Below are 24314 nucleotides of genomic sequence, written 5' to 3' on the forward strand. Positions count from 1 at the left end.
AGATGGTCATCTCAGGGCTTAACAGCATACTGTACTTTCTTGGAAACGGGAGTCATGAATAGTTTTCAGAACCTTCACTTCAGAGTCTATTCAATTTGAGCAGCCAGGACTTCTATGGGTTCCTTCAAATTCGCCACTATATCGATCAACTGATGAGAAAAGTTCCCATAAAGGGATGGGAAAATACAATGCTAGGGATTTTTGTTGCCTCATATCAAGGTGGCGTAACCAAGAAAACCATTTCAAGGGTTTATGAATGTTTACAGCAACGAAAAGGGGACACAATGTATGTCAAATGGAAATGGGAACAGGAAGGAAATCTGTACTTGACAGAAGAAGGGGGGAATTTGTGTCAAATACAGATTCCTCTCGCATTTGATTTGACATTTTCACTTCCTTGTCGTAAAGCATTTTCCTCATATAGTTACTAAAGTCAATGTCTTCCATTTCAAGTACCTCTATTGTTATGTGTCTGTTTCTCAGAATGTATGTTGCTTGAATTCAATAAAATGAGAACGAGGGGGGCACGAAGGCGGACAGACTGGGGGAGCAACCACCTCGAGTGGCCTCCACTGTCCCGCGCGTAGGAAAAGTCAATCTTGGTGGGTCTGAGTTGCTTTTTACAGTGCTCTATTAGGCTTGTCTCGGTCTTCCGAGTGGACTTCCCTGACATTCTAAAACGTGGTCCTTTGAGCCGGATGGTAATGCCTTCTCTTCGGTGGACGATCGACGAATAGGTGCACCGTCAGAACCCACTGGGTCCTGGAAGTCCTCCTTTCCACGAGGCCAGAAGTCGAACTTCGCTCACCGGAGGAACGCAAACACTATCCAATGAACCCAAGTGAATCGACCAGCGTAGAGATTGTAGGAACCTAAGGTCAGTGTATGGTTAAACTGATAGGATAGTAAGAATTGTTAGAGTTAATGACTCTGAAGTATAGTAAGGTGAAAACCTGACTATGGATAGTAAGGAATAAAGCTAATTCCCGAAGAGAAAGCTTGGCTTTCAGGACACAGAAATTGATCACTTCTGTGAGTGTGAATGTGAATGTTGTGTGAATGTCCTGAGTTAAGAGAAATCTAAAACTGGTGAACCGGTCACGAGTATAGACGTCCAGAAGGTACCCGCTCCAATTGGGAGTAAAAGCTTGGTATCTGACACGACACCAGGCATGTAGCATTTTTCTCTGAACAAAGGAATTGAGTCAAGCTAATTTAAATGTTGACTGTTACATACTAGTACGTAATCTATACAATACTTCTAAATTACAGTAGGCCATATATAAACTGTGTTACAATATAATGACCAATAATATGTTTGCAAATTTCATTTGAAGCAATTTAAAACAAAAATAAAGCCAAAAAAATTTGACTTCATAATAAAGACTACACAAGAAATTTAACTTAAGCCATGGAAATGATGTTTAGCATGGTTTCTATTTTTGTGCTAGTAAAAGTAGTGTATATTTGCGTAAGATATGTTATTTAAAAGACATAACCTGAATTGAGAATTTTAAATTATGCACGAAATTTGAGAACAAGAAAAAGAAGACTGAGAGTCACGAGAATAACATTTATTATACAGAAAAAATAAAAAAATAGATAAAACACAAAGAAAAATCCTTATTATAAAAATGTAAAAAAAATCAAAAAGGCCATTTGATCCCTCCAAATTGATCCCAGAGAAACAACAATGGCTCAAAGAAGGCAGATGTTTTAATTGCGGTAAAACAGGCCACATTGCACAGACAATGCAAACAATACCAAAAAGATAGATGCATGCGGAGCCGTCCTCAGATGAGGAACTATGACTAGAATGGGGAAACACAGAGGAAGCAGTCATGAAGGCAGTAAAGCCCTCTGCGCCTCTATTAGAACTCATCAGTACTTGCTTTGCCAAATTATGACAAACCTTTTGAACAAACAGTAACAGTTAAGCAAGGTTTTATGACCTCGGCGTTGGTGCAAAAACATGGAACAAAAATTAGGCCTGTAGCTTATTATTCACAACAACTTGATCCTGTGGCTAGAGCTACTCCTGAATGTGTCCAAGCAGTGTTGGCTGCAGCTTTGGTGGTCAAGACATCAGCGGAAGTGGTGTTGTTACTTCCTTTAGCTTTGAAGGGGCCACATGCAGTTTCAGTACTGCTCTTAGAAGCAAAGATGACATTTTTGTCATCAGCATACACCTACAAGCACCGCGCTTCTCCAATCACAGGGACACATTAACATCATAATGTGTGGCGCATTAAACCCAGCGACACTTCTGCCCACACCAGTAGATGGCACGCCACACGACTGTGGTAGCCAAGTCCAAATTTCGACCAAACCCCGACTCGACCTAACTGACATTCCTCTCCCGACTGGAGAAGTTGTTTTTGTTGATGCATCAGCTAGCAAAGGGGAAGACAGCCGCAAATAGGGTGGGATATGCAGTTAAAAAACAGACCGAGATTTTATTTCAAGGAACGTTGAAGTCAATGTGTTCAGCACAATTAGCTGAGGTATCAGCATTGATTCAAGCATGCAAAATGTTTCAAGGGAAAGATGTAACCATTTGGACAGACAGCCAATACGACTGGGGTTCAGTGCATTGTTCTGTCAACGCTGGGCAAACCGAGGGTTCAAAAGTCGCCCACAAGGCATTACTTCAACAGCTACTCGAAAAAGTACAACTGCATAGAAGAATTGCAATTTGCAAATATAAAGCACATTTGACATGAAACGACCAAATCACAATTGGCAACTGCTTAGCTGATAAAGCTGCTAAGGAAGTGGCCCAGGGGATTTCCCCAGTTGACACAACATTAGCACATGAACTGAAGTCGCGACAAAAACAAGCACCACATATTGGGAAAACAAGGGGGCAAAACTATGACACAGGAATAGGAAAATTGGCCAACAGTAAGCCACAGCTACCTAAATCCTTATATGAGTGGGCAGCAAAATTGACACATGGATTGAGTCATGTGTCAACAGGAGGAATTATAGCACAGGTACACCAACACTACCACACACATGGATTTGCGCATGATTTAAAAAAAAAATTTGCAAACGATGGATAATTTGTTTAAAAAGCAACGCACAATACACATGAATTATACTGAACTGAACAAAACACAAGGGAAACAATATTGTCTTGTTATTGTTGATATGTTTTCAAAGTGGATTGAACTGTTTCAAGCACCCACAATGATGCGAAAACTGTTGTAAAGGCATTATGTGAACGCATAATTCCATCGTTTGGAATTCCATCTGTAATCAGAAGTGACAATGGAACACACTTTGTGAACTGTTAAAGATTGAATTGAAGCGACATTGTGTGTACCATCCACAGTCAGCAGGACTAGTGGAACGAACCAATAGAACAGTTAAAGCCAGACTCATTAAGACCATGAAAGAAACAAAGAGACATTGGCTGATTGCATTCCCATTGTAGCCACAAGAATGAGGATAGTACCTACAGGAGGAAAAACTCCATCCCCATTTGAGATTCTATATGAATGACCATATAGACTTCCTGAACTTGCCCCAGAGCAACCAGTAGCAGGGACCTCTATCTCTGTCCACATGAAAAGGTTGTTTGACCGGAAAGAAATGCATAAGCACAATGACTTGCCAGTGTGTTCTGCTCCACAGACGCGCCAGGTCCAGATTGGAGACCTGGTCTTCCTCAAAGGTGCTGAGACGACCCCGTTGGGACAGTGAACGCTGGGATGGCCTCTTCCAAGTGATTGCAGCAAATCCAACTGCTGTAAAGGTCGAAGGGCATGGTGGCTGGATTTACCAGTCGCAGTGCAAGCTCCTTCGGTTGGTTTCCTGTTGATGGGCCTAGCGACACCAGTCCCTCGATGTAGGATCAGCACCCAGTGCGCTGACTGCGCACCGTCGAAAGACCACAATTGGAGAGAGGGTTTTCCGTGCTTGCACACCCCTCTCGGAAAGATGGAGCAGACCACAGGCCGGAAGCTGACCGCAGTCCTGTCGGCTAAGGACACTGTTTGCATCCTTGCAGGACTGTGCCTGATGGCAGTTGGCACACAGCCCCGTGACCAAGAAAACACCCACACTGAACAATCGCTTATTCGTAGACTGCTGTCTACCTCTATCCTGGGAAATCTACAGCTTCTGACTGACAAAACAGGGACAATGATGAACTGGTGTATATGTTACTAGAGTCCAGCAAACAACCACCTATGTTGTCAATGATGATGTGTGACACTTAACAGTACACACGAAAAGAGATTTGGGAAGTGCTAATTCAAAACTTCCGATTACACAGAACACCCCTGTTTATTTTGATGCAATTGGCCAACCTCGAAATATTCCAGATAAAGATAAATTATTCGATGAAATAAGTAAATAAGTAAATAAATAATTCACACAGTTGCCACTTATAGCTTATCTTTTTCCTCTTACCACGTATGAGCACACTGAACTGATCAACTATCTGAATCACAAGGCAAACACTAACAAATTTAACAGAAGCATTATTTACGCATAACAGCTTCACAATTGCATGCAACTTCACGTGTGGCTTTGCAGAATAGGCAGCCATTAAACCTCTCTATTAGCGGAAAAAGGAGGGGTTTGTCAAATGATTAAAACTGGTGATTGTTGTACATCCCTCTACACACATTGTCTAATGTATCGTTAACAGAAACCCTTACACTGCTTAGAGCTTACAGAGAAAACTCAAAATGTGTATGGAATTGAACCAAACACCTTTTTGCAATGGCTACCGGATACATTTGGCAATTGGAAAGGGTATAGATAGCTGTCACTATAGCCGCGATCATTATTCTATTATTATCCTGTTTTTGTATCTCTTTGTGGTATTCCCCTGTGCAAAAATTTGTACTACCAAATTTTTGGATGTTGATGAATTAAAAGTAGCTGCTCATGTGAATGTAGCGATGTCTGAATACCAACAAGCGTACATGAACTCTAATGATGATGATGATTCTACCATTGTGTAAACCCTTTTTGAGGACTTCACAGAAAAGCAATGCAGTTGTGAATGTTTGATGTTTCCGGGTTTACCTTGTATATACATGTATATACAGCTTTTGAAGTTTCTGCCTTTTTTCCATTTTTTGTTTGTTTTTGGGCAGTTTTCGTCCCACTCAAGCAATAGCTTTTGGGTGATATGAATGCGTTATTATATTTGTGCGGCACATTTCATGGCAACTAGAGCTGTAACGAAGCACTTTTGGGTGATGAATGGATGTTTATGTTTTATATTTTAATTTTAATTTTAATTTTAATTTAATTTAGTTTTAATCATGATATACAGGAGGGAAATGTGAGGGAAATCAACAATTACATTAATATCATGTTAAAAGTTTCATTTCTTTGATACTGGTCTTGTGACCTTTTGTTGAACTAACCCACTCAGTTTCAATCTGCAGTAAAAAACGTACGCTTAAAGTGTGAACAGGATGTCTGTAAGAGAAGACGTTTAACCGCAGACTTTTGCAAAGTGCAGAAAAAGAGGAAATACCTCTATTTTCATGTGTCTGTTTCTCAGAATGTATGTTGCTTGAATTCAATAAAATGAGAACGTGGGGGGCACGGAGGCGGACCGACTAGAGGAGCAACCACCTCAAGTGGCCTCCACTGTCCCACGCGTAAGAAAAGTAAATCGTGGCTGGTCTGAGTTGCTTTTTACAGTCCTCTATTAGGCTTGTCTCGGTCTTCCGAGTGGACTTCCCTGACAGTGGTGGAGGATTCTTGCCTATTGCATCCACACAAAGTTGTCACTTACAATCCTGTTTATGCCCACTCACACATTTTGCACAGTCACACTTTTAGCAGTGTTTTATCACAGAGATTAATACGTACAGGACACCGTCGCCCTCACAGTTTTATAATGTCACTCTGTCCTGCCTCGATAGGGACTAGTATTCTCAATGCTAACACATTTTTAAAGACTTATTCTGTCTTACAGTTTTATAGACTCACTCAGTCTTGCTACACTTGACAATGGACTAGTATTGTCAAGGTTTTTTACCGGCGCGCAATTCACTCATCCATGAGCGTTGTGAGCTTCCTACTCACCCAGAGATGTCCTCACTCCTCCGGCTTCCCGTCAACCTTCAGTTCCCAGAGGTGGAGCCAAGGACCAGTCCCGGAAAGGGTCTTAATGCAGTGGCCACGAACTTTATCTGGAGGTTGACTCGACAGCTGGAAACTTCAGGCATATAGGGATCCGGCTCAAAGGACCAATTTAATGTCAGGTTCACACCAAGTGAGACATTAGTAAACAACACACACAATGAGGAGGGAAGATACTCAACACAATATTGTCTTTTACTTGCGCAATGAGAGAGAAGGGAACAGTACAAGTACAATTCCTCATACCCTATGCCCGGCTCCTGCGCCTCCTCTCTTTTTATTTTTATTTGATTACAAAGGTGTTCCAGCTCTAAGGGAAAGGGGAGTAAAAGCAGCTGGAACACTCTGAAAATCTTTTGTTGCATTATCACCAGCTACTATCAAATACCTGCTATTTGTATCAGAAATAACCTTAGAAGGTGAAAACTGTAATTTTTTTGTCAATTAAAATGGAAATCCCCCCTCGCCTTTGAATTAAAACCGGAATGAAAGACTCATCTTACCCATGGACAGTGCAGTCTATGGTGATCCTTAAGCCAAAGGTGAGTCTCCTGTAGAAACACTACAGCAGAATGTGAGCGTTTCAACTTTGGGAAAACCTTAGACCTCTTAACGGGATCATCCATCCCTCTGATGTTCCAACTAACAAATCTAACACGTGTGCCTGCTCCAGCTAAGTTGGAATCTACATTGATACCAACCATTCAAGTAAAAATAAACAACAAATATAGAAACAACAAAGGACAGCTGAGGAGAGGCACCGTCCCACAAAACCTCAAAACAAATATGCATCCAAAGTCTCCATAAAAAACAACAATGACAACAAAAGGGAGACAGCATTGTTCCCTACAGCAACCAAAAGTTGTCCACACCATTGTGCAAACAGAGACGCAGAAACATGGACCAATCAAAAGCAAGGAAAAGAAACACTGCCGGTTCCAAATCCAACCAACAAAATGCGCATAGTACAGTCACACAACGTTGCATAAAATTGGACACACATACTTTATGAAGTTAATATAAAACTAATAATAATGCTAATAATAATATTGTATAGCACGTCCGCCTCACAGTTCAGAGGTCGTGGGTTCGATCCCGGCTCCGGCCACCCTGTGTGGAGTTTGCATGTTCTCCCCGTGCCTGCGTGGGTTTCCTCCGGGTACTCCGGTTTCCTCCCACATTCCAAAAACATGCATGGTAAGTTGATTGGACTGTCTAAATTGCCCCTAGGTGTGATTGTGAGTGTGGATGTTTCTCTCTGTGTGCCCTGCGATTGGCTGGCAACCAATTCAGGGTGTCCCCCGCCTACTGCCCAAAGACAGCTGGGATAGGCTCCAGCACGCCCGCGACCCTTGTGAGGATAAGCGGTATGGATAATGAATGAATGAATGAATGAATAATATTGTGTTGTACTACTAATAAGGGTGGCACGGTGGTCGACTGGTTAGCACGTCCGCCTGACAGGTCAGAGGTCATGGGTTTGATCCCGGCTCCGGCCTCCCTGTGTGGAGTTTGCATGTTCTCCCTGTGCCTGCGTGGGTTTTCTCTGGGTACTCCGGTTTCCTCCCACATTCCAAAAACATGCATGGTAAGTTGATTGGACACTCTAAGTGGCCCCTAGGTGTGATTGTGAGTGCGGATGTTTGTTTGTCTCAGTGTGCCCTGCGATTGGCTGGCAACCAATTCAGGGTGTCTCCCGCCTACTGCCCGAAGACAGCTGGGATAGGCTACAGCACGCCCCATAACCCTTGTGAGGATAAGCGGTATCGATAATGGATGGATGGATGTACTACTACTACTACTACTACTACTACTACTACTACTACTACTACTGATAATAATAATAATAATAATAATAATAATAATAATAATAATATAATAATAATAATAATAATAATGATAACAAAAATGTGCTATAGAAATAAATTTTTAAAAACTATCAATGAGAAAAAATAATAAATAACCCGCCTACCCCAAAACAGATTTCTATGTAAGATCAACAAAACAAAAATAAAACAAAAATATAATAAAATGCAATTATTTTAAAAAATAACTAGTGGAAAAGAAGAAGAAAAATAATAATAATAATAATAATAAATGAATAAAAAGGCACAATGGACTATGGAAATGGACCTGTCCATATTGCCTCCAACATAAACAGACATACCACAGTAACCAATATAACAAATAAACAAAACTGCCATCGAATGTACACAACCATGTAATAGTGTAGGAAAAGAAGAAAAAAAAAGGGAAAAATTTGCAAACCTATAAATCACCACAAGTAACTACAATTTGTGTGGAAATTTTCCCCAAAATATGTCATGTCATGTCATCTTCCAAACCGCTTATCCTATATAGGGTCGCGGGGAGTTGCTGGAGCCTATCCCATCCGTCAATGGGCAAAGGCAGACTACACCCCGAACTGGTCGCCAGCTAGTCGCAGGGCACACATAGACACTGTCACTGAGCGGGAATCGATCCCACGCTGCCCGCACACAACTCAGGCGTGTGTACCACTACACTATCAGGGAGCAAAATATACAGTACATAAAAATGATAACCAAAAAAAAAGAACTCTGTGCTTTAAGCTACCAATACAGCCTGCTTGGAAATCAAAGTTTTGACATACTCGCTGGCCTTCTCCGCTGACACGAAATCCATCTCCACACCATTGTAGGTAATGCGAAGGTGAGCCGGATGAAATAGTCCATATCGAGCACCGACAATAACCCGAAATTGTCGCATGACATCATTGAATGCAGCCTGTGCTCGAGCAGCCTTGGCCCTTGTAGAAAGACAGAGATGGCGAGAGATCTCTTTAAAATAGTATCTCTTGAAAGCCTAACAAAATTAGTTGGTGCGGAAAAACAGACAACTTGCATGCTCGACCCGCTTCCTGGTAAACTCATCAAAGAATTGTTTACAACCCTAAGACCCTCCGTCTTAAATATCATTAACTTATCACTCACCTCGGGCATTGTACCAGCAGCTTTTAAAACCGCTGTTATTCGACCTCTGCTTAAGCGGCCAAACCTTGATCCAGAGAACCTAAGTAATTATAGCCCGATTTCAAATCTCCCGTTTATTGCAAAAATTCTCGAAAAAGTTGTAGCGCAACAGCTTAGTGACTGTATGGCCGCTAATAATCGATTTGAAATTCTTGAGTCGGGATTTAAAGCCCATCACTCTACTGAGACGGCTCTTGCTAAAGTGACTAATGATCTTCTCTTAGCTATGGACTCCGACACCTCATCAATACTACTCTTACTTGACCTTAGTGCTGCTTTTGACACCGTCGATCATAACATACTGTAAGAATAATAATGCATTTTATTATTCATGTTGATTTTTCATTATTAAGCCTGTTAGTTTTGTAGGTTTAGCTTTATACTATACACGAATAATGATGTATTTTATTGTTCATGTGTTTAGCTTTATATTATATAAAAACATAGGGGAATGTAAGAATAATAATGCATTTTATTATTCAGGTGTTTGATTTTTATCATTAGGCCAACTTGCTTGGTGTGCTTTGCTTTCATGTTAATTGCTCACACACACACACACACACACACACCCACGCACACACCCCCCCCACACACACACACACACGCCCACACCCCCCCCCCCCACACACACACCCACGCACACACACCCCCACACACACACACACACACACACACACACATAGACAAAACAAGTTCATAGTGTTCCAGCTGCTTTCGCTCCCCTTTCCCTTAGAGCTGGAACACCTTTGTTATCAGGGACACCGAAGAAAAATAAAAAGAGAGGGTGCGCAGGAGCCGGGCAGAGGGTTTTAGGAACTGTAATCGTACACTTCCCTGCGCTCTCCTTGCAAGTAAAAATACAATATTGTTGTAGAGTGTCTTCTCTCCTCATTGTGTGCATTGTTTATGAATGTCTCACTTGGTGTGAACCTGACACATACTATTAGAACGTCTTGAAGTGTTGGTATCTCAGGCTCAGCACTTTCTTGGTTTAATTCTTACCTCTGAGAAAGGATGCACCGTGTACTTCATGGCAATGCGACTTCTGAGTTTTGCAAAGTTACATTACCCCTATTATTTAGCATCTACATGCTTCCGCTTGGTGATATTATACGTAAATATAACATTAGTTTTCATTGTTATGCTGACGATACCCAATTATATATGTCCCTCGAGATAACAAACCCGGCTAATTGCTGTAATTTAGAGGCGTGCCTTGCCGAGATTAAACAATGGATGTCTCTCAATCTTTTGCTTTTTAACTCAGATAAAACCGAGATGTTGATTATTTGCCCTGCTCGTCATCGGCACCTATTTATGAACACCACTCTGAGGCTCGATAAATGTACTATTACCCAAAGTGATTCAACAAAAAAATCTTGGTGTTATATTCAACCCAACTCTTGTCTTTTCAAATGCACATTAAGAATATTACTAGAACCGCATTTTTCCATCTCTGTAATATTGCTAAAATTCGTCCAATTCTGTCGAATAGTGATGCAGAAATTTTAATCCACACATTTGTTACGTCTCGCCTCGATTATTGTAATGTTTTGCTCTCTGGTCTTCCGATGTCTAGTATTAAAAGTCTGCAGTTAGTCCAAAATGCCGCAGCAAGACTATTGACAAGGACGAGAAAGTTTGATAATATTACTCCGATATTAGCCAATTTGCATTGGCTCCCAGTCCACTTGAGATGCGATTTCAAGGTTTTGCTACTTACCTACAAAATACCGCGCGGCTTAGCACCTTCCTATCTCATCGACTTAGTGATACCATATGTTCTGATCCTAAACCTTCGGTCACAATATGCCGGCCTTTTAGTGATCCCAAGAGCCAAAAAGAAGTTCGCAGGTACTAGAGTGTTTTCTATTCGGGCACCGATGCTTTGGAATGCCTTACTCGTGGATATTAGAGGCACTACCTCAGTAGAAATGTTTAAAACACGACTTAAGACTTATTTGTATGATTCTGCGTTTAGTTGAACTGTTTGTTTTGGCCTCTCTACTGACGCTTCTATTCTTTTTCTGCCCCCTTTTCCTAGGCTTGGGAATTAGGTGATGACGACCGAATTGGAGGTTGCTGTTTCGATCCAACAGCAACTGACTGCTACAAGATTGGAGGCTGACCACATCTTCGGAGGCGCTGTTATGGAGATTTCTACATTGACGACCATTGGGCCCCTGCTCACTTCATCGATGTCATCTTCCTGCAGCACTTCATTTGATTACTTTCACATCACGTTAACAAACACTGTATAGTACTATAATGTGTGTTCAATGTTGCCCACTCGGCATCCATTGCAGCCTGATCATCCTGGAAGGGGGATTCCCCCATCTGTGGTCCCTTCTCAAGGTTTCTCACTTTTCCCCAGATGTTTTTTTTTGAGTTTTTCCTTGCCCTCCTGAGGGTTAAGCTCAGGGGATGTAATATATATGATCTGGTGCATATGTGAAGCCCTTTGAGACTTTCCTGTGATTAAGGGCTATATAAATAAATTTGACTTGACTTGACATTCAAAAACTGTTGAAAGGATATCAAATCTCGAAGAAAAGCCACTTGTGGACTTTGAACCCCTTTATTGACTCAGATGGACTATTAAGGGTGGGAGGTCGAATGTCACTCGCTGATTTTTCATTTACTCCCTAAAAAACATCACGTGTCAACTCTTTTAGTGAGGCATTATCACCAAGACGTTGCTCAAGGAGCGCTGCGATCAGCAGGTGTTTGGGTACTTGGAGCCCGAAAACTAGTCTCAAGTGTTATCTTTCAGTGTGTCACTTGTCACAAGCTTAGGGGTAGATCCGTGGAACAAAAAATGGCCAATCTCCCTGAAGACTGACTCGCTATTGAACCTCCTTTCACTAGAGTTGGCCTGGATGTTTTGGGGCCCTGGAATGTAGTCACTCGCAAGACGAGGGGGTGGCGCAGCAGAAAACAAACATTGGGCTGTTTTATTCAGTTGCTTAGGAACTCATGCAGTTCACATTGAAGTCATCGAATCAATGTCCACCTCATGCTTCATTAATGCGCTCAGAAGGTTTTTCGTCATTAGAGGGGATTCCAAGGTTTTTGGGTCAGATCGCGGCACCAATTTTATCGGTGCATGCAGAGAGTTAAAGTTTAACACAGATGATTCTGAGATTCAAATTTATCTCACCAATGAAGGTTGTACCTGGACATTTAACACGCCACACTCATCACAGATGGGCGGTTCGTGGGAAAGAATTATAGGCACTGCACGCCGCATTCTAGATGGAATGTTGTTGCAGTCAGGTCCAACACCACTCACACATGAAGTTCTCACAACACTAATGGCAGAAGTTATGGCAATCATTAATGCTCGGCCGTTGGTTGCTCTGACCACAGATCCCAATTCACCCATTGTGTTGACACCTGCTATGATTCTAACGCAAAAAGCAGCGTGTATCTCAGATCCAGAAGGAACATTCGACATTAAAGATATGTACAAAAAGCTAAGGAAACATGTTCAAAGTCTCACTGACAGATTTTGGAAACCATGGAGGCAAGAATATCTGTCAGTGCTGCAACCTAGATGAAAATGGAATCAAGAAAGAGACAGTATTCAAGAAGGTGGATGTTGTCTTGTTGAAAGATGACCAAGCTAACCATGGTGAATGGTCTGTCGGACTTATTACTAAATGCATACCTAGCGAAGACAAAAAGATCAGAAAAGTAGAAGTGAAAGTTGTCAAGCAGGGTATTCCACGTTTCTACTTGCGCCCTGTCACTCAGCTTGTTCTCCAACGTCCTTGAACTATTGACAAAAGACTGATTTCAAATGAATAGTGGTATAAACATTTTTATTCCAGGCGGGGAGTGTAATGGTTTAATTGTTGCTCTGTTATATTTGCATTGAGTTATGTTGAGTTTTAGCACCCTGTAGTAGTGAAACATCAGTATTCAATGATATACGCTGAGAGCAACACATACCCGATGGCGTCTTGGCCCACGTAAGGCTGTAAGTGAACATTTGTGATAAAATACCCAATTTTCCCTAGCTGTAGACTGTTGACAAGTTGGTTCACATGTTTTTGGCATGCGAGATGTTGCTACCTACGTGTTTGAAATGAGTCATTTACAAAATTTGCATTTGTTCGCATGTTACGCTAGCGGACTTTAGTTTTCCTAATTAGGCTAACTATGTTAGCGTATTTATGTTGTGGTCATTTGTATTTTATTTCATTACATTTTGCCACATGTATGCTACTGTAGCTAGTAAACAATGTTAGACAGACATTTTAAATGCTGTACTAATACTGTATTTGTTATTTTGTTTATTGCAGTTTTACAGAATAATAATTAAAAAATTCCAACGAGATTAATAAATGGACTCGTAAGGCCACAAACATCTCATCTGTTAACTGTCTGTCTAGCTGGATAAAGCAGTCATACGTCTAGTGAGCACTGATGTTAAAATACGAAATTTGTGATTTTTGGTGAAAAGCTATTGCCATGGCAAAAGGCAATTCACCAATAAAACAACGCAGATTTTGAGGGTCTAAACGTGCACAAAATCTCACAAAACTTTGCACACACATCAGGCCTGGTGAATACATCAAACCTTTTATTATTTTATTGTGCAATTTTGAAAAAGTGTCTCGATAGCGCTCCCTAGAAAACAAAAGCAAAAATTCAGCCCCGGTTGTACGTTTCACCTAGATCTACGAAAAAATTGTTGTATATGTAACAGGTCAAGGCCGACAAAAAAGTCTCTGGGAGCCATATGCTAAACCTAACAGCAAGTCCGCCATTTTGAATTTCCTTTAAAGTCTGAATTCGAAAAGCTGGTGGAACTTACCTCACATGATAATTTCTTCTAAATATTTCTCATATTTGATAATAGTCCAAGTCTGAAGACATCTAGATACTTATTTTTTATCGTAGTGGTAGCGCCACCTACTGGCTAAAGGAAGTACATATTTTATTCTTTGATGTTTTTCTCCTGGCAGGTTAGCCAGATGTACCTCATATTTGCTCAGAAGATTTTTTAGGTCTTCATGATGTTAAAACACGAAGTTTGTGATTTGTCATCAATATTTTATTAGATTATTGCGCTATTTTTAAAAATGGCTCAACAACGCCCCCTACAAATTTCAAGCAAAGCAGGTTGTAAGAGGGATCAAAATTGATGAAATCTTCGAGGTAGATGTAACAGGCCAAGACCTATAAAAAAAAGTGTTTTGGAGCCATATGCTAAACCTAAACAGGAACTCCACCTTTGTTAATATTCTTTCACATTTGTAGTGGTCACATTTATATAATTCCTCCAAGACATTTTAAATATTATATATTATATATTATATATTATATATATCAGATTGTCTTGAACTGTGTTTTTTCATCCTAAGATGTTCAAGACGACCAGGAAAAGCAAATCTTTTCATTGTGCAGAGCGCTTCTGCCATGGCAACATGCCTTATGCCAAGAAAAATTACGCTGATTTTCATTAACAATTAACATTTGTGAAAACATATGAAACTCAGGATTAGCAGCAAGTATTGGACGAAATGTGCTGTTACCTGCTGGTGTCCGTGCTTTTGGCTCTGGCACCACCCCCTGCCCTGTGAGAACCACTGGAGGAGGAGGATCCCAGCGAATCAGAAGATGAACTACTGATGCTGTCACTATCTTGAACCCGACCCCATGATGTTGCTGCCCATCCACCTCGTAAAGGCCGCCGGCTGAGGGTGGGAGAACTGTCTGAGGTTGTCTCTGGAGCGCTGCTGTCAATACTTGCCATACCTGTCCAGACAAGTTTCATGTTACTTTTTGATGAAAAGTCAACATATTACTTATTATTGTCACATAACATCACACTATTTATTTGGCTTCTTTTAGTGAATGATCATCAATTACTTCACAATTGAAAGCTGGTTTTTAAATACACAACATGCCAGGTGAATAAAAATGGAAACATAATTGCCTGTCAGAGTGTTACCAGTGTGTTTCTTCTTTTGTCGGACAGGAGATCCCCAGCAGCGTTGGCCATATCCACAGCGTGCCCCAAGCGCCAATCGGCTCGGTACAGTGTTCTCAAGCTTGAATGTGGTTGACTCGTTTTGACAATCACTTTGATTGCCTCCCGAGACTACATGGAAGCAAATAAATATGGGATATATTCTGAAACAATATATAGTGTCAACTCAAATGCCCAACAGGTTGCACAACTTGACTTTGACTTTAGCAAAAATCTTTGGTTCAATCTGCTGTCACATGACAAAATAACATCTTGTGGGAGACCCAAGCAAATATGGTAAAGAATTTTCTGAAGACACAATGACATGTTGGATATTAATACTGCATTTTTGCAAAGTACCTTTGCAAGTAATCCTTTTTGAGGGTGGTAGTGTCCCGCCAAGAGGAGGCCCTGGGGATGACCCAGGACATGCTGGAGAGACTATGTCCAGGCTACAATCATCATAATGGACAATTTTTCTTTTAAGTTAACTTTCTGTTGCAATTTGGTATCGAATAATAATTCTTTCAATGGAATATTCTTAATTGTTTTCTCCTCTAAGTCTTTCCATCCAGCTGTATAAGTCAGACAGCACATGCACACAAGTGGTCTCAGCTGGGTAACGAATAAGTACAACACCTGAGGGAGGACAGTCATTCTTATAGAGTAAATTCTAGAATTAAGATCCAAAAACTGTAAAGCATTCTATCTTTGTAAATCCAATTATGATTTGGCATTCAGAGGCCCGTAATTAGTCCCTGATAGTGTAGTGGTACACACGCCTGAGTTGTGTGCGGGCAGCGTGGGATCGATTCCCGCTCAGTGACAGTGTCTATGTGTGCCCTGCGACTGACTGGCGACCAGTTCGGGGTGTAGTCTGCCTTCGCCCATTGACGGCTGGGATAGGCTCCAGCAACTCCCCGCGACCCTATATAGGATAAGCGGTTTGGAAGATGATGATGATGATGAGGTCCGTAATTAACCTCATACATCTGTGAGTAATCTCAATGTAATACAATACTTAAATACTTGACCATTTCTGTATCCCACTGCCATTTGTATTCCTCTGTAATATGTAGAGGTGGGTCATAATTTAAAGTTAATACTTGGGTCTTCTTTAAATTAATTGTGTAGCCTCAAAAAGATCCATATTCTTCAAGTGTTTTTATTATCATGGGTACTGTCTGTGTAAATTGGGTTATGGTCAATAGCGAATCGTCAGCAAACAAGGCAGGTTTTTGCTCATCACCAGCAATCGTAACACCTTTAATATCTTTTCTTTGCCTTACCCACTGACCTAAAGGTTCAATATAGAAACTAAAGAGAAGTGCAGAGAGATTACACACCTGCCTTTTTCCTCTTTGTAATTCTATTGACTCTGTGAGATCCCCATTAACTTTGATTCTAGCAGATGTCATGTCATGTCATCTTCCAAACCGCTTATCCTATACAGGGTCGCGGGGAGTTGCTGGAGCCTGTCCCAGCCGTCAACGGGCGAAGGCAGACTACACCCCGAACTGGTCGCCAGCCAGTCGCAGGGCACACATAGACACTGTCACTGAGCGGGAATCGATCCCACGCTGCCCGCACACAACTCGGGCGCGTGTACCACTACACTATCAGCGGACTCTAGCAGATGTCTTATTATATAATCCTGAAATCACATCAATTACTGATATATCAAATCTAAATTTGTCGAGCACTTTGTATAAAAATGTCCACCTCACAGAGTCAAAAGCTTTCTCTGCATCCACACCAATAATCAAGGTCTTTTTTTTTTTTTTATTTTACAATGTAATTCGACAGGACTTCAAAATTAATAGCTTATCCTTCACATTGCATCAATTCATTTATAAAGTGCACCAAATTCATTTGAGATAATAGCAGCCTAATTACTGCCCCCACAAACCTTTATTGAAATAAAAAGCACTTCACTTCAATTCATAAAACATAAAAAATATCAAACTGAGCACACATTCAACATAAACTCAACTGTGCAAAACAATAATATATTCATTACCAACTAAATACAAAAAACAAATAAAATAATTATGATGAAACAAACAACTAATTTAAATAAGAGGTGTGATCATCAAATAAAATCTTCATATCATGTACCATCAATGTTTTAATCCTCCTCAATTTCCTTCCAAAACTATCAATTTCCTTCTATTAACCTCAAAACAGTGGTCCAAATTTTGTAAACATAAATAAGTTTAAAATATTTTGTAAATACATTTATTTTCAGCGATATTTCCCTTTCTCTGTTTTGTGTACTGTCCCATATTTAAATGTCCTTAAATTCTACTGTGGATTAATCACAGTAAATCTCAGAAACCCAGCATTGAAATTATAGCATCTTAAAATATTGGTTTGGCGTAGAATCTAGCATAACCAAGTGACTTTGGTATCAAAAATTGCCCCAAATAGAACAAACAGCTCAGCATAAATATGTATCATAATATGAAACAGAGCCTGGGATGAGCCCCCACTGTCGATGTACAGATGCTGTGTGCTGATTATACAAAAAAACAAAACAAACAACCCGGAAATCGAGACGTACTGATGGCCGGGCTTTGTTTTGATACGTTGCGACATGTACACTGTCCTTTCCTAAAATTGAATGGAAGCACCTTCTCATCCCTCCGTTACCTGATGGCTTGTACCACAAAAGTTAAAGAAAGGTGTTATAAATGGGTCCAAATCCCGATCCTCACACGACAGAAATTTGAATAATTGAATTGAAAAACTGAATCTGAATTACATAAATTGAATTTTTGTTTAATTTGAATGTTTACTTTAAAAAAACGAATCTAAATTATACAATTTGAATTTGAATTGTGTATAATTCAGATTCACCAATTTGAATTTGAATTGTGTATAATTCAGACTCAGTTTTTTTAAAGCACAAATTACAATTAAACAATAAAAAATCACTTTATGTAATTCAGATTCATTTTTTCATTTCAATTATTCAAGTTCAGCTATTCAAATTAAAATTACATTATTCGGATTCAGTTTCTAGTCGCACAAATTTCAACCCATAGTGTGAATTCATTGCTCCACCCATCCACCCTCCCAGGATCAGATTTTTCTTCTGTTATCGGTTAATCTAGATTTTTTTCCTAACTTTGTCCATCTTTTCATTTTACTTCATGCTCTTTCAAAACAAAAATAGAGTTGACAAGAACAGATGGTTTTGTGAAAAGGTCAGGTCAGTGTCAGGTTTATTTCTGTATTTATCTTATCTGTGACAAATATGTATGGCGGTTATCCTCAGTGGTCATCTCAGTGTGTTATAGGCCTTTAGAGGGTTGCTATTGGCCAATGTTCTGCTGAATCACGTGTGGCAAATTATCTGCAGCACAGAAAACATTAAATTGTTGTATTGAAAATACTGTATAAGGAAGTCTCATAAAACCTGCTGTTTGTAGTTGTATTATTTTTTTTTATATTGCTGTTCAGCTGCTGTCATCAATAAGTCATAAATTCAGGGGACATTATACACAATTTGTACAGTTTGTAGATGTGTGTGTATAATGACTGATGAAAGAGCAATTGAAAATATTGCATAACACTGATCAATCCAAACTCATTGAATGAACAAACGGGACATTATACACAATTTGTACAGTTTGTAGATGTGTGTGTATAATGACTGATGAAAGAGCAACTGAAAATATTGCATAACACTGATCAATCCAAACTCCATTGAATGAACAAACATTTTAAAAGTTTTTTGGCAGCATGATATAGTATTTCGACAATACTGTATTTGGATACCATTAATGCGATTACATCTCATTAAAAGTTGTTAATATTTAGCACCTGTCAGGGTGCGATTCACAGATGCATTTACTATATCCATCCATCCATCTATTATCTATACTGCTTATCCTCACGAGGCTCGCTGGGAGTGCCAGCTGGTCGCTGGGAGCCTATCCCAGCAGTCTTCAGGCAGCAGGCGGGGACACCCTGAACTGATTGCCAGCCAATCACAGTGCACACATAGACAAACGATTCAAACTCACAATCACACCTTGGGACAATTTAGAGTGTTCCATCAACCTACTATGCATGTTTTGGAATGTGGGAGGAAATCGGAGTACCCGGAGAAAACTCACGGAATGGGGAGAACATGCAAACTCCACACAGGAAGGCCGGAGCCCGCAATCGAAGCCCAGAACTCTGCACTCTTCAGAAAAATCCTGAAAATTACATCATAATGACTAAGGACTCAGCTTGCAAAGGTCACATGACCAAACCCAGGAAACAAGTGAGCCTTGATGGTAGCTACCTGAGCCCTTAGGCACTGTGATGCTATTTTCTGTCGCCAGCTTATCCCGCAACACATAATCAGAATGCCATGTTTAGAAGAGTGGGTGCACAAATTATTGTAAACAAAATGTTTGACTTGACTTTCAATTTAAAGTTTATACATATTTGAGAAAGAAACCTCATTGGTGGAAAGTAGTAAACTATTGTTAACCTTGTGCAAACGACTTCAGACCTTGTGTAACATGCAGAGTCATTCAGTAAAAGCATGGGTAATAGGAAACAGTCTTTAACAAGTAGAAAAAAACAATTCAACAACTTATAGTCAGAACTACACAGTTAACGAAAATACTACTAATAATACTGATAATGTTAACACTAATACTACTACTAATAATAGGTGATATGTCACAATGCTTACCACAATTATTAGTGCTCTGTCCAGCAATGTTGTTCTGCACTGATTTCTGTTCATCTAGCTCTTCACAAGCCAAAACCAGAGCAGATGTGGAGTTGGAAGAAGAAGCCACCGTAGTAGTTCCAGAGGAAGATGAGGGGCCATATTTTGACGGGCTGCGTTGGCTGCCTGCTGCAGGTTTGCTTGAGTAGAAGGAGCTCAGGGTCTGAGGTTTGTGGGTCTGACTCTCTCTGTCTAATAATTTATCAAGTATCTGAAAATGGATGAGAGAAGAGAGGCCAGTCTTGAGAATAAACACAAATGGAAGTATTCAAGGAAAGCAAACACACTTTGATGAACAAAAAAAGGTACTATTTGCATTGCCCTTCTCTAGTAAACAATCCCAACTGTAATTTCTTAAATGTTATTGTTTGGTTTGGAAATATTTATATTATATTCTAAAATAACATGCTTTGTCCAACTGTTGAGGTTTAAGAAAAGGGAACAATACTGTTAGCAGAGCTATTGCAGGTATAAAGGTATATACTGCTTCAAATAATAATAGTAATAATAATAATAATAATAATAATAGTAATAATAATAATAATAATAATAATAATAATAATAATGACAATAATAATAACAACAACAACAACAACAACAACAACAACAACAACAACAATAATAATAATAATAATAATAATAATAATAATAATAATAATAATAACAATAATAATAATAATAATAATAATAATAATAATATTAAAAAGTCAATCGTTTGGAATTCAAATTTTCATCAAAAATCTCATCTTCGCACCCTTCCATAAGATGTCACCTTATCGTGGTGGAGCGCATTTGAGTGTTCTAATGATTGTGGGAAGTTGTCTGGGGCTTTATGCCCCTGGCAGGGTCACCTATGACAAACAGGTCCTAGGTGAGGGACAAGACCAAGGACGGGTCAGAGACCCCTTATGGTGAATACAATTAATTGATCCAGTATTCTGTTGCCGCCATCTGAAGCAAGGCCTGGAGGTGGGGCTCAAAAGCAAGCATCTGGTGGCTGGGAAAGGACAAGGTGGGTCAGCCTTCGCCTGGGCTCACCACCTGTGGGAGTGGTCACGGGGGTTGGATGGATTGTGAGCTGGGCGGGGACTTTGGCGGTCCAATCCCCAGCAACAGAGGCTGGCTATAGGGATGTGGAATTTCACCTTTCTGGCTGGGAAAAGCCCGAGCTGGTGTACGAGGCAAAGAAGTTCTGAGATAGTCGGACTCGCTTCCATCCCATACTAGTCCCCTCGAGGGAAGAGAGGGGTGGAGGTGTCAACTGATCACCACCTGGTGGTGTGTTGGCTCCGATGGTGGGGGAAGATGCCGGTCCGACCCGGCTGACCCAAACATATTGTAAGGGTTTGCTAGGAACGATCTGGCAGAATCCCTTGTCAGAAAGAGTTTTAACTCCCACCTCCGGCAGAACTTCGATCACGTCCCAGGGGAGGTGGTGGACATTGAATCTGAGTGGACCATGTTCCGTGCCTCCATTGTTGCAGCGGCCGACCGGAGCTGTGGCTATAAGGTGGTCAGTGCCTGTCGTGGTAACAACCCCCAAACTTGCTGATGAACATTAGAGGCAAAGAAGTTCTGAGATACTCGGACTCGCTTCCATACCATACCAGTCTCCTTGAGTGAAGAGAGGGGTGGAGGTGTCAACTGATCACCACCTGGTGGTGTGTTGGCTCCGATGGTGGGGGAAGATGCCGGTCCAACCCGGCTGACCCAAACATATTGTAAGGGTTTGCTAGGAACGATCTGGCAGAATTCCTTGTCAGAAAGAGTTTTAACTCCCACCTCCGGCAGAACTTCAATCACGTCCCAGGGGAGGTGGTGGACATTGAATCTGAGTGGACCATGTTCCGTGCCTCCATTGTTGCAGCGGCCGACCGGCGCTGTGGCTATAAGGTGGTCAGTGCCTGTCGTGGTGACAACCCCCTAACTTGTTGATGGACATTAGAGATTAGGGATGCCGCCAAGCTAAAAAAGGAGTTCTATCTGCCCTTTTTGGCCTGTGGGACTCCAGAGGCAGCTGATAGATACTGGCTGGCCATAACATTTGAGATTAGGGATGCCGCCAAGCTAAAAAAGGAGTTCTATCTGCCCTTTTTGGCTTGTGGGACTCCAGAGGCAGCTGATAGATACTGGCTGGCCATAACAAAATGCAGCCTTGGTGGTCACCGAGGTAAAAACTTGGGTGAGGGAGGAGTTTGCCCAGGCTCTGGAGAATAACTTCCGGATGGCTTCGAAGAAATTATGGTACACCATCCGGCATCTCAGGAGGGGGAAGCAGGGCACCGTCAACACTGTATATAGTGGGGATGGGGTGCTTCTGACCTCAACATGGGACATTGTGAATCAGTGGAGAGAATACTTGGAAGGGCTGCCTTCCCATGAAGAAGCAGAGTCAAGGGTCTCTGAGGCTTGCTTTCCTATTTCTGGGGTTGAGATCATCAATGTCCCTCAGTGACAAGGATGAGATCATCTTAGAGTTCCTAAAGGCTCTGGATGTTGTGGGAGTGTCCTGGTTGACATGCCTCTGCAACATCGCATGGAAATTGGGGACAGTGCCTCTGGATTGGCAGACAGGGTGGTGGTTCCCCTTTTTAAGAAGGGGGACCTGAGGGTGTGTTCCAACTATAGGGGCATCACACTCCTCAGCCTCCCTGGTAAGGTCTATTCAAGGGTGCTGGAGAGGAGGTTCCGTCTGGAAATGTAATCTCATATTCAGGAGGAGCAATGTGGTTTTCATCCTGGCTGTGGAACAGTGGGACAACTCTACACCCTTGACAGAGTAATTGAGGGTGCATGGGAGTTCAACTAATCTACATGTGCTTTGGGGACTTGGAGAAAAGTGTTCGACCGTGCACCCCAGGTGGTCATTTGGAGGGTGCTCCGGCAGTATGGGGTATCAGAAACTCTAGTATGGGCAGTTTGATCCATGTACAACTGGTGTCAGAATTTGGTCCACACTGCCGGCAATAAGTGTTAGTTGTTTCCAGTGAGGGTTGGACTCTGCCAAGGCTGCCCTTTGTCACAGATTCTGTTCATAACCTTTATGGACAGAATTTGTAGGTGTAGCCAAGGTGTTGAGTGTGTCCGGTTTTTCTAAGTATTGTATCTCTGCTTTTTGCCGCAACTCTCACTGGAGCGGTTCACAGCCAAGCATGAAGTGGGTGGGATGAAATCTCCAAATCTGAGACCATGGCCCTCAGTCAGAAACGGGTGGAGTACCCCCTCCAGGTCAGGGATGCCAAAGTGGAGTTCAAATATCTTGGGTTCTTGTTCACGAGTGAGAGGAGGATGGAGTGAGGATCGAGGGGTGGATCAGTGTAGTGTCTTCAGTGATGCAGACTCTGTATCGGTCCATCGTGGTGATGAGGGAGCTGAACTGAATGACGAAGCTCTCGATTCACCGGTCGATTTACATTCCTACCCTCACCTACGGTCGAACTGTGGGTCGTAACTGAAGAAATAAGATCTCGGATACAAGCGGCCGAAATGAGTTTTCTCTGCAGGGTGTCCGGGGGACTCCCTTTGAGATAAGATGAGAAGCTCCGTGATCCTGGGGGTCTCAGAGTCGAACCACTGCTCCTTCGCATTGAGCAGCAAGACTAGGTGGCTCCGGCATCTTCTTATGATGCCATCTGGGCTTCCCAGGACACATTGGAGAGACTATGTCTCCCTGCTGGCTCAGAAACGCCTCGGGATCCTTTAGGCGGCTGGGGAAATGAGGTAATGAGGGAAGCCTTGGCTTCCCTGCTTAAGATGATGCAAACCCTAACCCGACCTCGGATAAGCAGAACAGAAATAATGAATTAATTAATCTCATCTTCATCTCCGTACAAAAGATAGTCATTCAGTCCCTGCAGGATTTAGTGGGCATTTTTTTTTATGATTGTTGCATTGTTAAATGCCTGATTTTGTGGGAAAATTCCTAAAAGTTGCAATAAAAGTTGTAATAGTTGATTTTTTTTTGGCTTAAAACCTCATTTGTTTACAATTAAGCAAACTTATTCGAGACATTTTAATTGGATTTTTAAAAAAGATGTAAAAGATAAAAAAGCAACAGATATTTACAATTGTAAATATTTTTTTATTGAAAAAGGATATTTAGCACACATATCTTAGCATCTGGAGTTTAATCAAATATGAGGACAAAAGTCTTCTCTTCTCACACTGACTAACAACACACAAGCAATTATGATTTAATGGTTGTATTGGGCAACCAGGGCGAGGAGTTCAACAATCCAATGCCCAAAGGTCAGTCATTTGACACTTCTATTGTACCAATTGAGCCCAATGTGGAGTCAAGTGACACAATGGCTTTTAGATAATATTCTACATAAAGATGTGAGCAGACACATTTGTTGTGGAAACAAGGATATTACTGGCACATGGTGGGTTTGGGGATTATGCCAACCCATTTGGAGGAAACTAGGGTTGGGCATCGATTACCGGAAATCAAGTGGAACTGGGACCATCA

At 41.2% G+C, this 24314-nt stretch overlaps 1 protein-coding gene across 6 annotated transcripts in view; it reads right to left on the bottom strand.

Annotated features, from left to right (window-relative positions):
- Positions 1-24314, bottom strand: part of zswim8 (zinc finger, SWIM-type containing 8) — a 331437-nt gene that overhangs the window by 66491 nt on the left and 240632 nt on the right. For 4 of the 6 annotated variants that reach the window (XM_086044801.1, XM_086044797.1, XM_086044799.1 and 1 more), the window contains 3 exons: positions 19805-20054; positions 15076-15240; positions 14672-14894 (listed from right to left, as the gene is read on the bottom strand). In XM_086044801.1, coding sequence (XP_085900927.1) covers positions 14672-14894; positions 15076-15240; positions 19805-20054 — 638 coding nt within the window. The remainder of the gene's footprint in view (positions 1-14671; positions 14895-15075; positions 15241-19804; positions 20055-24314) is intronic. The other 2 variants (XM_086044798.1, XM_086044800.1) reach the window with 1 other exon arrangement.

Source organism: Filicampus tigris, chromosome 11, assembly GCF_054856515.1.
Source record: "Filicampus tigris isolate MCC_2025a chromosome 11, RoL_Ftig_1.0, whole genome shotgun sequence".
Taxonomy (NCBI): Eukaryota; Metazoa; Chordata; class Actinopteri; order Syngnathiformes; family Syngnathidae; genus Filicampus; species Filicampus tigris.